Genomic DNA, 19,334 nt, shown 5'->3' with positions numbered 1-19,334 from the left:
GTGTAGGGGTAGATACAGGGTAACATGTACACACAGACCCCGGGTGTAGGGGTAGATACAAAGTAACATGTACACACAGAGCCCCGGTGTAGGGGCAGATACAGAGTAACATGTACACACAGAGCCCCGGTGTAGGGGCAGATACAGAGTAACATGTACACACAGAGCCCCGGTGTAGGGGCAGATACAGAGTAACATGTACACACAGAGCCCCGGTGTAGGGGCAGATACAGAGTAACATGTACACACAGAGCCCCGATGTAGGGGTAGATACAGGGTAACATGTACACACAGACCCCGGGTGTAGGGGTAGATACAAAGTAACATGTACACACAGAGCCCCGGTGTAGGGGCAGATACAGAGTAACATGTACACACAGAGCCCGGGTGTAGGGGTAGATACAGGGTAACATGTACACACAGAGCCCCGGTGTAGGGGCAGATACAGGGTAACATGTACACACAGAGCCCCGATGTAGGGGTAGATACAGGGTAACATGTACACACAGACCCCGGGTGTAGGGGTAGATACAAAGTAACATGTACACACAGAGCCCCGGTGTAGGGGCAGATACAGAGTAACATGTACACACAGAGCCCCGATGTAGGGGTAGATACAGGGTAACATGTACACACAGACCCCGGGTGTAGGGGCAGATACAGAGTAACATGTACACACAGAGCCCCGATGTAGGGGCAGATACAGAGTAACATGTACACACAGAGCCCCGGTGTAGGGGCAGATACAGGGTAACATGTACACACAGACCCCGGGTGTAGGGGCAGATACAGAGTAACATGTACACACAGAGCCCCGATGTAGGGGTAGATACAGAGTAACATGTACACACAGAGCCCCGGTGTAGGGGCAGATACAGAGTAACATGTACACACAGAGCCCCGGTGTAGGGGAAGATACAGGGTAACATGTACACACAGAGCCCCGGTGTAGGGGTAGATACAGGGCAACATGTACACACAGACCCCGGGTGTAGGGGCAGATACAGAGTAACATGTACACACAGACCCCGGGTGTAGGGGTAGATACAGGGTAACATGTACACACAGAGCCCCGATGTAGGGGCAGATACAGAGTAACATGTACACACAGAGCCCCGGTGTAGGGGCAGATACAGAGTAACATGTACACACAGAGCCCCGATGTAGGGGTAGATACAGAGTAACATGTACACACAGAGCCCCGGTGTAGGGGCAGATACAGAGTAACATGTACACACAGAGCCCCGGTGTAGGGGCAGATACAGGGTAACATGTACACACAGAGCCCCGGTGTAGGGGTAGATACAGGGCAACATGTACACACAGACCCCGGGTGTAGGGGTAGATACAAAGTAACATGTACACACAGAGCCCCGGTGTAGGGGCAGATACAGAGTAACATGTACACACAAAGCCCCGATGTAGGGGTAGATACAGGGTAACATGTACACACAGAGCCCCGATGTAGGGGCAGATACAGAGTAACATGTACACACAGAGCCCCGGTGTAGGGGCAGATACAGGGTAACATGTACACACAGACCCCGGGTGTAGGGGCAGATACAGAGTAACATGTACACACAGAGCCCCGATGTAGGGGCAGATACAGAGTAACATGTACACACAGAGCCCCGGTGTAGGGGTAGATACAGGGCAACATGTACACACAGACCCCGGGTGTAGGGGCAGATACAGAGTAACATGTACACACAGACCCCGGGTGTAGGGGTAGATACAGGGTAACATGTACACACAGAGCCCCGATGTAGGGGCAGATACAGAGTAACATGTACACACAGAGCCCCGGTGTAGGGGCAGATACAGGGTAACATGTACACACAGACCCCGGGTGTAGGGGCAGATACAGAGTAACATGTACACACAGAGCCCCGATGTAGGGGTAGATACAGAGTAACATGTACACACAGAGCCCCGGTGTAGGGGCAGATACAGGGTAACATGTACACACAGAGCCCCGGTGTAGGGGTAGATACAGGGCAACATGTACACACAGACCCCGGGTGTAGGGGCAGATACAGAGTAACATGTACACACAGACCCCGGGTGTAGGGGTAGATACAGGGTAACATGTACACACAGAGCCCCGATGTAGGGGCAGATACAGAGTAACATGTACACACAGAGCCCCGGTGTAGGGGCAGATACAGGGTAACATGTACACACAGACCCCGGGTGTAGGGGCAGATACAGAGTAACATGTACACACAGAGCCCCGATGTAGGGGTAGATACAGAGTAACATGTACACACAGAGCCCCGGTGTAGGGGCAGATACAGGGTAACATGTACACACAGAGCCCCGGTGTAGGGGTAGATACAGGGCAACATGTACACACAGACCCCGGGTGTAGGGGCAGATACAGAGTAACATGTACACACAGACCCCGGGTGTAGGGGTAGATACAGGGTAACATGTACACACAGAGCCCCGATGTAGGGGCAGATACAGAGTAACATGTACACACAGAGCCCCGGTGTAGGGGCAGATACAGAGTAACATGTACACACAGAGCCCCGGTGTAGGGGCAGATACAGAGTAACATGTACACACAGACCCCGGGTGTAGGGGTAGATACAGGGTAACATGTACACACAGAGCCCCGATGTAGGGGCAGATACAGAGTAACATGTACACACAGAGCCCCGGTGTAGGGGCAGATACAGAGTAACATGTACACACAGAGCCCCGATGTAGGGGTAGATACAGAGTAACATGTACACACAGAGCCCCGGTGTAGGGGTAGATACAGAGTAACATGTACACACAGAGCCCCGGTGTAGGGGCAGATACAGGGTAACATGTACACACAGAGCCCCGGTGTAGGGGTAGATACAGGGCAACATGTACACACAGACCCCGGGTGTAGGGGTAGATACAAAGTAACATGTACACACAGAGCCCCGGTGTAGGGGCAGATACAGAGTAACATGTACACACAGAGCCCCGATGTAGGGGTAGATACAGGGTAACATGTACACACAGAGCCCCGATGTAGGGGTAGATACAGAGTAACATGTACACACAGAGCCCCGGTGTAGGGGCAGATACAGGGTAACATGTACACACAGAGCCCCGGTGTAGGGGTAGATACAGGGCAACATGTACACACAGACCCCGGGTGTAGGGGCAGATACAGAGTAACATGTACACACAGACCCCGGGTGTAGGGGTAGATACAGGGTAACATGTACACACAGAGCCCCGATGTAGGGGCAGATACAGAGTAACATGTACACACAGAGCCCCGGTGTAGGGGCAGATACAGGGTAACATGTACACACAGACCCCGGGTGTAGGGGCAGATACAGAGTAACATGTACACACAGAGCCCCGATGTAGGGGTAGATACAGAGTAACATGTACACACAGAGCCCCGGTGTAGGGGCAGATACAGGGTAACATGTACACACAGAGCCCCGGTGTAGGGGCAGATACAGGGCAACATGTACACACAGACCCCGGGTGTAGGGGCAGATACAGAGTAACATGTACACACAGACCCCGGGTGTAGGGGTAGATACAGGGTAACATGTACACACAGAGCCCCGATGTAGGGGCAGATACAGAGTAACATGTACACACAGAGCCCCGGTGTAGGGGCAGATACAGAGTAACATGTACACACAGAGCCCCGGTGTAGGGGCAGATACAGAGTAACATGTACACACAGAGCCCCGGTGTAGGGGTAGATACAGGGTAACATGTACACACAGAGCCCCGATGTAGGGGCAGATACAGAGTAACATGTACACACAGAGCCCCGGTGTAGGGGCAGATACAGAGTAACATGTACACACAGAGCCCCGATGTAGGGGTAGATACAGAGTAACATGTACACACAGAGCCCCGGTGTAGGGGTAGATACAGAGTAACATGTACACACAGAGCCCCGGTGTAGGGGCAGATACAGGGTAACATGTACACACAGAGCCCCGGTGTAGGGGTAGATACAGGGCAACATGTACACACAGACCCCGGGTGTAGGGGCAGATACAGAGTAACATGTACACACAGACCCCGGGTGTAGGGGTAGATACAGGGTAACATGTACACACAGAGCCCCGATGTAGGGGCAGATACAGAGTAACATGTACACACAGAGCCCCGGTGTAGGGGCAGATACAGGGTAACATGTACACACAGACCCCGGGTGTAGGGGCAGATACAGAGTAACATGTACACACAGAGCCCCGATGTAGGGGTAGATACAGAGTAACATGTACACACAGAGCCCCGGTGTAGGGGCAGATACAGGGTAACATGTACACACAGAGCCCCGGTGTAGGGGTAGATACAGGGCAACATGTACACACAGACCCCGGGTGTAGGGGCAGATACAGAGTAACATGTACACACAGACCCCGGGTGTAGGGGTAGATACAGGGTAACATGTACACACAGAGCCCCGATGTAGGGGCAGATACAGAGTAACATGTACACACAGAGCCCCGGTGTAGGGGCAGATACAGAGTAACATGTACACACAGAGCCCCGGTGTAGGGGCAGATACAGAGTAACATGTACACACAGACCCCGGGTGTAGGGGTAGATACAGGGTAACATGTACACACAGAGCCCCGATGTAGGGGCAGATACAGAGTAACATGTACACACAGAGCCCCGATGTAGGGGTAGATATAGAGTAACATGTACACACAGAGCCCCGGTGTAGGGGCAGATACAGAGTAACATGTACACACAGAGCCCCGGTGTAGGGGCAGATACAGGGTAACATGTACACACAGAGCCCCGGTGTAGGGGTAGATACAGGGCAACATGTACACACAGACCCCGGGTGTAGGGGTAGATACAAAGTAACATGTACACACAGAGCCCCGGTGTAGGGGCAGATACAGAGTAACATGTACACACAGAGCCCCGATGTAGGGGTAGATACAGGGTAACATGTACACACAGAGCCCCGATGTAGGGGCAGATACAGAGTAACATGTACACACAGAGCCCCGATGTAGGGGCAGATACAGAGTAACATGTACACACAGAGCCCCGGTGTAGGGGCAGATACAGAGTAACATGTACACACAGAGCCCCGGTGTAGGGGCAGATACAGAGTAACATGTACACACAGAGCCCCGGTGTAGGGGTAGATACAGGGTAACATGTACACACAGAGCCCCGATGTAGGGGCAGATACAGAGTAACATGTACACACAGAGCCCCGGTGTAGGGGCAGATACAGAGTAACATGTACACACAGAGCCCCGATGTAGGGGTAGATACAGAGTAACATGTACACACAGAGCCCCGGTGTAGGGGCAGATACAGAGTAACATGTACACACAGAGCCCCGGTGTAGGGGCAGATACAGGGTAACATGTACACACAGAGCCCCGGTGTAGGGGCAGATACAGGGTAACATGTACACACAGAGCCCCGGTGTAGGGGTAGATACAGGGCAACATGTACACACAGACCCCGGGTGTAGGGGTAGATACAAAGTAACATGTACACACAGAGCCCCGGTGTAGGGGCAGATACAGAGTAACATGTACACACAGAGCCCCGATGTAGGGGTAGATACAGGGTAACATGTACACACAGAGCCCCGATGTAGGGGCAGATACAGAGTAACATGTACACACAGAGCCCCGGTGTAGGGGCAGATACAGGGTAACATGTACACACAGACCCCGGGTGTAGGGGCAGATACAGAGTAACATGTACACACAGAGCCCCGATGTAGGGGCAGATACAGAGTAACATGTACACACAGAGCCCCGGTGTAGGGGTAGATACAGGGCAACATGTACACACAGACCCCGGGTGTAGGGGTAGATACAGAGTAACATGTACACACAGACCCCGGGTGTAGGGGTAGATACAGGGTAACATGTACACACAGAGCCCCGATGTAGGGGTAGATACAGGGTAACATGTACACACAGAGCCCCGATGTAGGGGCAGATACAGAGTAACATGTACACACAGAGCCCCGATGTAGGGGCAGATACAGAGTAACATGTACACACAGAGCCCCGGTGTAGGGGCAGATACAGGGTAACATGTACACACAGACCCCGGGTGTAGGGGCAGATACAGAGTAACATGTACACACAGAGCCCCGATGTAGGGGCAGATACAGAGTAACATGTACACACAGAGCCCCGGTGTAGGGGTAGATACAGGGCAACATGTACACACAGACCCCGGGTGTAGGGGCAGATACAGAGTAACATGTACACACAGACCCCGGGTGTAGGGGTAGATACAGGGTAACATGTACACACAGAGCCCCGATGTAGGGGCAGATACAGAGTAACATGTACACACAGAGCCCCGGTGTAGGGGCAGATACAGGGTAACATGTACACACAGACCCCGGGTGTAGGGGCAGATACAGAGTAACATGTACACACAGAGCCCCGATGTAGGGGTAGATACAGAGTAACATGTACACACAGAGCCCCGGTGTAGGGGCAGATACAGGGTAACATGTACACACAGAGCCCCGGTGTAGGGGTAGATACAGGGCAACATGTACACACAGACCCCGGGTGTAGGGGCAGATACAGAGTAACATGTACACACAGACCCCGGGTGTAGGGGTAGATACAGGGTAACATGTACACACAGAGCCCCGATGTAGGGGCAGATACAGAGTAACATGTACACACAGAGCCCCGGTGTAGGGGCAGATACAGGGTAACATGTACACACAGACCCCGGGTGTAGGGGCAGATACAGAGTAACATGTACACACAGAGCCCCGATGTAGGGGTAGATACAGAGTAACATGTACACACAGAGCCCCGGTGTAGGGGCAGATACAGGGTAACATGTACACACAGAGCCCCGGTGTAGGGGTAGATACAGGGCAACATGTACACACAGACCCCGGGTGTAGGGGCAGATACAGAGTAACATGTACACACAGACCCCGGGTGTAGGGGTAGATACAGAGTAACATGTACACAGAGCCCCGGTGTAGGGGCAGATACAGAGTAACATGTACACACAGAGCCCCGGTGTAGGGGCAGATACAGAGTAACATGTACACACAGACCCCGGGTGTAGGGGCAGATACAGAGTAACATGTACACACAGAGCCCCGGTGTAGGGGCAGATACAGAGTAACATGTACACACAGAGCCCCGGTGTAGGGGCAGATACAGAGTAACATGTACACACAGAGCCCCGATGTAGGGGTAGATACAGGGTAACATGTACACACAGAGCCCCGATGTAGGGGCAGATACAGAGTAACATGTACACACAGAGCCCCGATGTAGGGGCAGATACAGAGTAACATGTACACACAGAGCCCCGGTGTAGGGGCAGATACAGAGTAACATGTACACACAGAGCCCCGGTGTAGGGGCAGATACAGAGTAACATGTACACACAGAGCCCCGGTGTAGGGGTAGATACAGGGTAACATGTACACACAGAGCCCCGATGTAGGGGCAGATACAGAGTAACATGTACACACAGAGCCCCGGTGTAGGGGCAGATACAGAGTAACATGTACACACAGAGCCCCGATGTAGGGGTAGATACAGAGTAACATGTACACACAGAGCCCCGGTGTAGGGGCAGATACAGAGTAACATGTACACACAGAGCCCCGGTGTAGGGGCAGATACAGGGTAACATGTACACACAGAGCCCCGGTGTAGGGGCAGATACAGGGTAACATGTACACACAGAGCCCCGGTGTAGGGGTAGATACAGGGCAACATGTACACACAGACCCCGGGTGTAGGGGTAGATACAAAGTAACATGTACACACAGAGCCCCGGTGTAGGGGCAGATACAGAGTAACATGTACACACAGAGCCCCGATGTAGGGGTAGATACAGGGTAACATGTACACACAGAGCCCCGATGTAGGGGCAGATACAGAGTAACATGTACACACAGAGCCCCGATGTAGGGGCAGATACAGAGTAACATGTACACACAGAGCCCCGGTGTAGGGGCAGATACAGGGTAACATGTACACACAGACCCCGGGTGTAGGGGCAGATACAGAGTAACATGTACACACAGAGCCCCGATGTAGGGGCAGATACAGAGTAACATGTACACACAGAGCCCCGGTGTAGGGGTAGATACAGGGCAACATGTACACACAGACCCCGGGTGTAGGGGTAGATACAGAGTAACATGTACACACAGACCCCGGGTGTAGGGGTAGATACAGGGTAACATGTACACACAGAGCCCCGATGTAGGGGTAGATACAGGGTAACATGTACACACAGAGCCCCGATGTAGGGGCAGATACAGAGTAACATGTACACACAGAGCCCCGATGTAGGGGCAGATACAGAGTAACATGTACACACAGAGCCCCGGTGTAGGGGCAGATACAGGGTAACATGTACACACAGACCCCGGGTGTAGGGGCAGATACAGAGTAACATGTACACACAGAGCCCCGATGTAGGGGCAGATACAGAGTAACATGTACACACAGAGCCCCGGTGTAGGGGTAGATACAGGGCAACATGTACACACAGACCCCGGGTGTAGGGGCAGATACAGAGTAACATGTACACACAGACCCCGGGTGTAGGGGTAGATACAGGGTAACATGTACACACAGAGCCCCGATGTAGGGGCAGATACAGAGTAACATGTACACACAGAGCCCCGGTGTAGGGGCAGATACAGGGTAACATGTACACACAGACCCCGGGTGTAGGGGCAGATACAGAGTAACATGTACACACAGAGCCCCGATGTAGGGGTAGATACAGAGTAACATGTACACACAGAGCCCCGGTGTAGGGGCAGATACAGGGTAACATGTACACACAGAGCCCCGGTGTAGGGGTAGATACAGGGCAACATGTACACACAGACCCCGGGTGTAGGGGCAGATACAGAGTAACATGTACACACAGACCCCGGGTGTAGGGGTAGATACAGGGTAACATGTACACACAGAGCCCCGATGTAGGGGCAGATACAGAGTAACATGTACACACAGAGCCCCGGTGTAGGGGCAGATACAGGGTAACATGTACACACAGACCCCGGGTGTAGGGGCAGATACAGAGTAACATGTACACACAGAGCCCCGATGTAGGGGTAGATACAGAGTAACATGTACACACAGAGCCCCGGTGTAGGGGCAGATACAGGGTAACATGTACACACAGAGCCCCGGTGTAGGGGTAGATACAGGGCAACATGTACACACAGACCCCGGGTGTAGGGGCAGATACAGAGTAACATGTACACACAGACCCCGGGTGTAGGGGTAGATACAGAGTAACATGTACACAGAGCCCCGGTGTAGGGGCAGATACAGAGTAACATGTACACACAGAGCCCCGGTGTAGGGGCAGATACAGAGTAACATGTACACACAGACCCCGGGTGTAGGGGCAGATACAGAGTAACATGTACACACAGAGCCCCGGTGTAGGGGCAGATACAGAGTAACATGTACACACAGAGCCCCGGTGTAGGGGCAGATACAGAGTAACATGTACACACAGAGCCCCGGTGTAGTGTGCAGAAGTCAGACATGTACTAGGGGGTCCCCAGCCCCCGGTTCCCTCCCCCCCCCGCCCCGGAGGTTAAGACCTGTTGGACAGTGCACTCACTGCTACACTCCGGGTCAGCACAGCGCTTGCTCTCGGAGAACCTCCGGTCCTGGGCTGTGCTGCTGGGGGGTAGGTGGGACAGGAGCAGCAGGAGGTAGGTGAGGGGTCCGGCGGCTGCAGCCATGTCCTGGGCATGGAAGGAGGGAGAGAGGGAGCATGAGCAGCAGACACGTCAGCAGGAGACAGCACAGAAGGATGTGGAGGAGGAGACTGCAGGAGGGGAGGAAGGGATCGCTGGGATCTGCATGCATGCACACTGCCTGGAGGCATGCTCTCCTCACTCCAGCCAGGCCGCCTAGCTCCAGGTTCCCTATCCCCAGGCCAGGCCGCCTAGCTCCAGGTTCCCTATCCCCAGGCCAGGCCGCCTAGCTCCAGGTTCCCTATCCCCAGGCCAGGCCGCCTAGCTCCAGGTTCCCTATCCCCAGGCCAGGCCGCCTAGCTCCAGGTTCCCTATCCCCAGGCCAGGCCGCCTAGCTCCAGGTTCCCTATCCCCAGGCCAGGCCGCCTAGCTCCAGGTTCCCTATCCCCAGGCCAGGCCGCCTAGCTCCAGTCCTAGTCATCACTGATTGCAGGAGAGGAGGAATAATCCCTCCTCATTACAGAGAAATATAGAGCAGGACAAGGGTAACCTGATGGGGCATAATGTGTACAGTAACCCCTCTCTGATATGGCACCTGACCACAAGGATTAATTGCCCTATATACAAATATCTGGAGGGGGCTCCGTGTGTGTAGAGTAGTTGCAGAGGAATTAGAACTACAACTCCCAGGATGCTTTTGCTGCAGCGTAACTCATATTCTCGGCTGCATCCGTCAGCGAAAACAATGTAACAGATCAGCCTATAGGGGAGCTAGAGAGAGCCTGGTTCCTGCCAACCACAAGATGGCCGCGGCCTCAAACGCATGTAAGTAGCTGGCTCCAAGAGTCAAGGGTCTCTCAGCACTGCAGGATGGTATACTCAGTATATATATATATATATATATATATATATATATATATATATATACACATACATACTGTGTGTGTGTATATCTATATATCCACCTGTGGCTGCATATACTTTACATTGTCCCTCTTTGAATAGTCCTCATTGTTTTGTATGATCTCACTAAAGTTTTATAAACCGAGGGCAATACTGTACTTTTTAAAGACAGCATTAAAATGCTCATATTGATGTATATAATATAGGAAATGAGCAATAGAAGCATCTCCTCTAGCAGTGAGCCCCCCATGTGCGAGCGCCTGATATTTAGACGGGGATTCAGTTAGCTGTGATAATTCGTTTCCATGTTTTCTCCAACCGGCCACGTTTCCCTTTCGGTAGCTCGCGCGCATAGGATGCCCTAATACCTGTCCCACATCTTTTAACGTGTTATTCTATATTATGCAGAACATCACCCCAAAAAATGACATGTAATTATTGGCCAAATTAAGGTAATTTAAAACTTCTAATTACCAAATTGATCATTAGGGGGAGTTGTCCCAGAGGTTCTGAACCAAGTCCCGACGTTTTACCTTAAAATAGGGATTTCCCCCACTTCACCTGCTAAGGGGCTGTGAACAAAAAAAAACGGCGTTATATCCTACGGAGAGTTAACGCGGGTCTATTCCAATCTGCACTTAGTCTGGATTAGCATGTAACACTAAAGCTGCATACACACACAACGATTTTGTTACTAACGATTTTATGAACGATTTTCTGTCAGATTTTTTTAAAGAGTAATGAACGAATTTTTGAACTACAAATGATTTTTGCATATTCCCTTAATGAAAATCGTTCAGTTGTTCAGTCTGACTAAGCTACAGACGTGAACGCGCATGAACGATAATCGTTCATTGTTTTAACTCAGAAAGTGAATGAGTTTTACAACGATTGAACGATAAACGATATCGTTAACGATAATCGTTCAAAAAATCGTTGTGTGTGTATGCACCTTTAGTGCAGAACAGTTTGAGCCCCCAGATTTGTGGCGTCCATATACTTAACAGGTGCTGATGTGAAATATTAAAAATCTTTATTTCATTAAATGAAATGGAATTTTTAGTGATATATATTGGCGCTGGACATGCTGGTGACTAGTTATGTTATAGATAAAATATGGGAATAAACTGTATTATTTTTGTTGTTGCTTCTCGTACAGCAGAAACGGACGAATGGCCGGAGCAGACCAGCGGCGAGGAGGATCTGGAACAGGATGGAGATCCTGGGATCAGTCTTCCGTGGAGCCGCCCACATAAAGGTAACTCGCACATTCCGGCTTTACTATATAACCTACCCAAATTATAGGACTTGTTTCTCTTTATACTGACCCTTCCATACACAGAAAGCGCAGGCAGCTTTTTTATGTAACCTATACCCAGAATTAGGAGAATGCACCCTCTTATTTTGCTAGAAGCCTCTAATGTCACTGGCTGCCCACAGAATGCCTCGTGCATAGGGAACAAGGGCACTTTATATGGATAAATTACAAGCTTAGCGTTCACGCTAGGTCCGGCGTCGGGCAGGGTGCCCGACCTAGAAAGGGGCACTCCTGCGCGCGCTAGAAAAGGGTGTGTGTCTTTAAGATGTGTCCCCTATTCATCACTCTTGGAGGCTTGCCCGGCGCTCACAGACATGCCGGGCTGCCCCAAGCTCTCCTGTCTCTGTGAATAGAAGCCGGGCCCATGCGGCCTGCGCTTGTGGGGACGGCACCCAGCAGGTTGTCTTAGTGAGGCGCCACCAAAAGGGTAGGGCGCATTCTGCCTTTTTGAAATCTGGCGAGGAGCGGTGCCCCCCTAAAACAGCCTAGCGGGAATGCGACGGCTGTTTTCTGTCGTCCTTTAGTCAGTAATGTGATAAAATACCTAAAGATTAAGCGATCAGTTTTGCTAATAAATGCTGTTTGTGTGTTTTTTATTTTTCTTTGCTGGCAGTTTCTCGCACTTGTATTTAATGTTTTATGCAAATCAGAGGGAGGAGGTGATTCATCAACTGCTCCTTCTATTCGTAAAGAAACACTGTCGCTGCCAGTTGTGGAAGTTGTTATTCTAAATTCTCTGATTTCAAGTTTTAAACGGGAATTCATGTAATGTAACCGATAGTAATAATAACTCTTTATATAATGTTAACGTGAAGGAATCCTTTGCGAATGAACTCCAAACAAATTATATAGTGTAACGTGTGAAAGCAAACCAGAGACCTTGAAGGAAACGCATGCATTTGCAGGAAAACCGGACAATCCCCACGCAGAGGCCTTGGTTGGAATACAAAACTGTGTACCCAGCAATACTAACCATTGCACAACCGTTCTTCCCCTGAAAGATTAGTGGCAGGAAACATTTTGCTGTAAGTTATCGTGTATCTTGTGTACTAACAAACTTAGGGGCATATTCAATTAGGTGCGAAAAGGCTGTTTCTGCGGAAAAGTATCGCCGGGGACATAATTTCACCAGGCGAAAACTTATCCTCGTATTCAATTCCAAAGACTTTTCGCCGATGCAGAAAGTCAATGCATTGGAATAGGCGAAAAAGATGTGCAGAATTGGGGTTTTGGAGTGCAAACTTGCGGAAACCACCCTTGGGACAGCCCCCCAAGGGTAAACTGTGTCAAAAAAAAGTAAAAAAAATACTTGAGAACACCACAAAAAATTACTTTGAAAAAGTTCAAAGTTGGGGGACAAACTTAAAAACTAGTGAAATAGACTTCAGGGGGGCCCCCAAGTATGCCCCAGGTGTTTTTTAAATTGCAGTGCTTACGGCAGGTGGATTTTTAAAGTTTTTTAAAACTTCACTTTAAAATATGCCAGCCCCCATTTTCAGGTACCCCAAATTTGCTGGGACTACTTATTTTCAGCAAAAAAAACAGCTAAATGCTCTTCTTCACCACTTGTGCAAAGACGCTAATTAGCAGCTATTGAGATATAAGTACCCCAAATACCTTCAGCAGGCCTATTTGGGGGTATCTATAGTGATCCCCAATGTCAGAGCATCTTTTGGAGGGTGCCAGGCTGATTTCCCCAAATCTGACAGGACTCTTCGCTAGGTCCGAATTCACCGGTTCCCGTTTTCGCCGATTTCTAATTGAATACGGGGATAAGCGGGGACGAGCGCGATACTTTCTCGCATGGAAAACCAGCGATGTCGGCAAAAAGTCCTGCATGCGAAAAGTACGGGACTTTTCGCACCTAATTGAATATGCCCCTTAGGGAGGGAGGCGAAAACGGCCTTGAACGTAAAATGTTTAGAGAGTGTCCCAGTAGTGTAGTATAGGCCTGACGACCCCTTTAAGTCTGTCACTGTGTTGTACAGCTCCAAATGATCCATTTCATTAACGTCTCTGTTTCTCCTGTGTCTACAGCTGTGTTTTCACACTGCAAAGGCTTTAAATTGACATCTGATCTGTGCTTCAAGCTCATACATGACGCCATGCAGAGGAACCATTGGGAGAGGGCGGCCGCGCTCCTCTCCAGCTTTTTCCAGAACCTCGACGTTCTAAGCAACAGAAAAAACATGAGCGCTGCAAAGGTGACAACCGTTTCTGCGGATTGCTGTTTTGTCTTCCTTGTAAAGTCTGTGTCACATGTGCACATCCACTCCCAATGGTGCAGTGCTCACAGCGTGCTATAACGTACCTGAGAAGCTCACATGTGCGCATCCACTCCCAATGGTGCAGTGCTCACAGCGTGCTATAACGTACCTCAGAAGCTCACATGTGCACATACACTCCCAATGGTGCAGTGCTCACAGCGTGCTATAACGTACCTCAGAAGCTCACATGTGCACATCCACTCCCAATGGTGCAGTGCTCACAGCGTGCTATAACGTACCTCAGAAGCTCACATGTGCACATCCACTCCCAATGGTGCAGTGCTCACAGCGTGCTATAACGTACCTCAGAAGCTCACATGTGCACATCCACTCCCAATGGTGCAGTGCTCACAGCGTGCTATAACGTACCTCAGAAGCTCACATGTGCGCATCCACTCCCAATGGTGCAGTGCTCACAGCGTGCTATAACGTACCTCAGAAGCTCACATGTGCGCATCCACTCCCAATGGTGCAGTGCTCACAGCGTGCTATAACGTACCTGAGAAGCTCACATGTGCGCATCCACTCCCAATGGTGCAGTGCTCACAGCGTGCTATAACGTACCTCAGAAGCTCACATGTGCGCATCCACTCCCAATGGTGCAGTGCTCACAGCGTGCTATAACGTACCTGAGAAGCTCACATGTGCGCATCCACTCCCAATGGTGCAGTGCTCACAGCGTGCTATAACGTACCTCAGAAGCTCACATGTGCGCATCCACTCCCAATGGTGCAGTGCTCACAGCGTGCTATAACGTACCTCAGAAGCTCACATGTGCGCATCCACTCCCAATGGTGCAGTGCTCACAGCGTGCTATAACGTACCTCAGAAGCTCACATGTGCACATCCACTCCCAATGGTGCAGTGCTCACAGCGTGCTATAACGTACCTCAGAAGCTCACATGTGCACATCCACTCCCAATGGTGCAGTGCTCACAGCGTGCTATAACGTACCTCAGAAGCTCACATGTGCACATCCACTCCCAATGGTGCAGTGCTCACAGCGTGCTATAACGTACCTCAGAAGCAGCTCTGATGAAAGTACAGACTGAATAAATGCGCTGAAACGTTGGTTATTAAATGCAGCTTCTGAAGTGTGTGCTAGCTCGCCAGGGGTGGCGCATCACTGCTAGTGTATGCTATTGTTCTGTGAGGGCACCGGGCTAAGTATAGCACTGGGCACTTAGTATATTGCCTTGTTATGCTGCTCTGTTTGGATCTATTCTTGTGCTGTAATTGCATGAGGGCTATGATGAAATTAATATTATTTCTTTTTTTTGCAACATAGGGCTGGTGTGCTGGCCTCTCTGTATTTATATAGCTAATGAGGAATACAATGTATCTATGGATAATGTGATTACAGCACCTGCACATTGTACTATTGTTGAATTGAAGGTGTGAGTGTGGTTTTCTGCTTTGGGGAAAAAAATAATATATATATATATATTTTTTTTTTTTACACGTTTCGGGGTAACTCCCCCATCTTCAGGGACGAGTACTGATATTACTTGCTTGGGACAGGGAGATCAGCCTGTATGTACACCTGAGAGTCACCTGTAGCCATCTCGCCAGAGTCTGCTTATTAGCTGGCCATCCTCCTCGTTTTTGAAAATCATATAATACAAAAAGAGCATCTGATTTTCTAACAGGGCCTAATTCAGACCCGCTCGCGAGCGCTGAGCGCTCGCACGCTGGTTGATGGTGCCCTAATGCGCATGCGCACGACGGAGGGAGCTCTGTCTTGCGCATGCGCGAGACCGGCATAGCGACAGCCAAGCTGTCGCTATGGGTCTCGCACCAAAGGGGACGTGCTGTCGATGGTGAGTGACAGCAAGCCCCCTTTGGTGGGCGTGCGGGGGCGTGGCTGCCCAGACGGAGGCTTACCATGGGTCACCCACAGCTATGTGAGCGGCCAGAAGGCCGCTCCATTATTAGGTAGGGGGGCCCTGATTCAGAGCGAGCGCTCTGGTCAGAGCGTCCGGCTCTGAATCAGGCCCAGAGTTTGTGCACTCCACATAGATACAGAGACCTCGAACTACATCCAGGGAGGCTTCACCTACAGAAAGGGCTGGAGCCTGAAAAGCTGGAACTACAATTTTTTAATTTACATGAAAACTGGACACTACTTTAGGAAGGTAACCCTCCTTTGTTCGACGAACCGCTTTTATCCTGGTGAAAAATCAAAACTAGAGAGCGACAAGAAAGTGCTGCCAAATCAGAGACTGCGTGCAGAAGAGATGGCGAGAAGAAAATGTGTTTTCTCTGTCAACCACTTAAAATCTACAGAGTCTAAAGGTTCAAAAGGGGGAGCTTGTAACCCCTTAAGAACCAAAGAAAAATCCCACGGTGCTACCGGTGGAAGAAAAGGAGGATGAACTCGCAGAACTCATTGGAAAAAAATTATAACCTCTGGTAATGAGGCAATCTTCCTCTGGAACCAAACTGACAGTGCAGAAACCTGCACTCTCAAAGTGGCCAGGCGGACACCCTTTTCTAACCCTGTCTGCAGAAAAGCCAGTATCCTGGAAATCCTGAACATCTTAGGATAATATGAGAACACAAATGACCAAAAGAATGGCAAACTCTGTAATAGATGCGGGCAGAGGCAGGCTACTGTGCCCTAAGCATTGTTTGAATTACAGAACTGGAAAACCCCTTCGCTTTAAGATGGAAGATTCAGGAGCCACGCTGTCAAGGCCAGACGGGGCAAGTCCAGATGTCGGCAGGGACCCTTCGTTAGCAGATTCTTGTATGTCCTGGCCACTTAGGAAGTCTGCTTCCCAATTCAGTACTCCCGGTATGAATATTGCCAAGATGGCCAGAAGATGACGTTCTGCCCAAATGAGAACCTTTTTCACTTTTTTCATGGCTGCATAACTTCTTGTGCCTTCCTGATGATTGATGTAGGCCACTGTAGTCCCGTTGTTGGACTGGATCAGGACCGGCCTACCCTGGAGCAGGTCCTGTGCCCTGACAAGTGTTTTATATACTGCTCGCAGTTCCAGAATATTTATTGGCAGACAACTTTCTTGATTTGTCCATCTCCCCTGGATGGTGTGATGACCTGTCGCTGCCCCCATCCGCGAAGACTGGCGTCCGTGGTGAGAAGCACTCAATTTGGAATCCAGAAAGGGCGCACTTTGTTTAGATGCTCCTTTTTTTTTTAAGCCCCCACAGGAGAGAGTGACGAACCGCTGGAGTGAGAAAGATCATCTGGAACCGTATTAAATTATGCTGTTATTTTCCACCTGGAGAGAATCAACCTTTGCAGAGACCTGGAATGGAACTGAGCATACCCCACCATGCCAAAGGCGATACCATTGATCCCAGCACCTGCGTTGCTGACAGAATGGATACTCTTTGCCTGCGTACCAGCTTGTGTATCTGCTTTGATAAGTCCACAATCTTGTCCTCTGGCAGAAACACCCTTTGTGTCTGAGAATCTAGAAATGCTCCCAGATGAATCACCTGCTGTGTTGGAGAAAGTGATGATTTCTTCCAATTGATGATCCAGCAGTGCCTTTGTAGGCAGGCTATGGTCAGTTGAAGATGGTTTTGCAAAGCAACCGGAGTCCGTGTCAATATCAGAAGGTCATCCAGATATGGCAGTATTCTGACTCCCTGACGCCTGAGATAAGCCGTCATCACTGACATTATTTTGGTAAATACCCGGGGAGCCGTACAAAGGCCAAAGGGTAGAGCCTGAAATTGGTAATGTTGCTGAAGGACAGCAAACCATAAAAATTGCTGGTGGGATGGTATAATAGGAACATGCAGTTATGCATCCTGAATGTCCAAGGAAACCATGTAATCTCCCGGCTCCATAGCCAAAATAATTGACCGGAGAGTTTCCATGCGGAATTTGGGAACATGGATAAACCTGTTGAGGGTTTTTAGATTCAGTATAGGGCGATATGCCCCATTCGGTTTCTGGACCAGAAATAGATTTGAGTAATAACCCCGTCCCTGTTGGGACACCAGAACTGGGACTATTACCCCTGCCTGTAGCAGGGAGTGAATGGCTTCCTTAAAAGCCAAGGCCTTGTCCACATCTGATGGAGGCTTTGTGGCAAAATACTTCTGGTGGGGATATCTCTTGAAAGTGAGGGCATACCCCTGAGAGACCACTTCTCGGACCCAGGCATCTGTAGTTGTTTGATGCCAATAATCCGCAAACTAAGTCGGCCCCCCACCCTGGGATCTCCCAGGAGGAGGCCCGCTCCATCATGCCAAGGCCTTGTTGTCCGGTTTAGAAGTTGAACGTCTTGCCTGACCAGACCTCTTAGTTTGTTGCTTTGACTTACGATAACTAGTCGGCCTAGAGGAAGTCTGTCCTTTAGCTCTTCCCTGAGGATAGAAGGGCTAAAAAGAAACCTGCCTAGGTCTAGTATATGACGTAGATGGCAGACCTGCTGACTTTGAAGCAGCCAGAGTAGTAATTATGCTATCCAACTCTGCTCCAAAGAGCACCTTTCCATGAAAAGATAAGGCTTTCAGCGCCCTCTTGGATGCTGTATCAGCTTTCCAAGACCTTAACCACAGGGCTCTATGTGCTACTATTGATGCTGCTGATGCCTTAGAACAGGGGTCTTCAAACTTGGCCCTCCAGATGCTGTGGAACTACACATCCCAGCATGCACTGCACATAGTTTTAGCATGCTGTTATATCAAAAAGGTGTTAGTGCATGCTGGGATGTGTAGTTCCACAGCAGCTGGAGGGCCAAGTTTGAAGACCCCTGCCTTTAGAAGGTAAAATTCCAGCATCCACTGCAGCTCCTCCCAGATAGGAAGCCGCTTACCTTATGTGGGAGATATTCATCATCTGTTCTCTGGTAGCATTTGGTAGAGATTTTTCCAATGCCCCCATACATTCTTCAACAGCCTTGTTTGCCCAGGCACCAGCTATAGCCGGACAGGTAACAGCCCCAGATGATGAAAATATTGCTATACTGTAAGACAGGCTTCAATATTTTTATCTGTGGAATCCCTCAGAAAAGACCCTGATGGAATAGGTAATGTAGCATTTCTGATTAAATGTGCTACATGAGCATCCACAGTAGGAGGTACCTCCCACTTAGTACATACAGAAGGTGGAGACGGATACAATGGTTTTATCCTCTTATCTACATAACACCGCTTATCAGGACTTCCCCATGCCTCCTCAGTA

At 50.1% G+C, this 19,334-nt stretch overlaps 2 protein-coding genes across 3 annotated transcripts in view; one reads left to right on the top strand and one right to left on the bottom strand.

The window, feature by feature from the left end:
* The window catches only part of LOC148442270 (uncharacterized), a gene marked incomplete at its 3' end in the record, with an annotated part of 86,685 nt that extends 76,766 nt beyond the window's left edge, over positions 1 to 9,919 (bottom strand). Inside the window, exon 1 of the mRNA XM_088464106.1 lies at positions 9,601 to 9,919. Coding sequence (XP_088320232.1) covers positions 9,601 to 9,724 — 124 coding nt within the window. The remainder of the gene's footprint in view (positions 1 to 9,600) is intronic.
* TAF1A (TATA-box binding protein associated factor, RNA polymerase I subunit A) overlaps positions 9,598 to 19,334 on the top strand; it is a 36,751-nt gene continuing 27,014 nt past the window's right edge. The window contains exons 1-3 of one of the 2 annotated variants that reach the window (XM_088464107.1): positions 9,598 to 10,504; positions 11,742 to 11,840; positions 13,938 to 14,104. In XM_088464107.1, coding sequence (XP_088320233.1) covers positions 10,483 to 10,504; positions 11,742 to 11,840; positions 13,938 to 14,104 — 288 coding nt within the window. In that variant the 5' untranslated portion in view covers positions 9,598 to 10,482. The remainder of the gene's footprint in view (positions 10,505 to 11,741; positions 11,841 to 13,937; positions 14,105 to 19,334) is intronic. The other variant, XM_088464108.1, reaches the window with a different exon arrangement.

This window comes from Taudactylus pleione, unplaced genomic scaffold (genome assembly GCF_031769625.1).
Source record: "Taudactylus pleione unplaced genomic scaffold, aTauple2 ptg001579l, whole genome shotgun sequence".
NCBI classification, from domain to species: Eukaryota; Metazoa; Chordata; class Amphibia; order Anura; family Myobatrachidae; genus Taudactylus; species Taudactylus pleione.
Note: the sequence above shows the minus strand (reverse complement) of the source record. Positions and strands in the feature narration are given on the sequence as shown.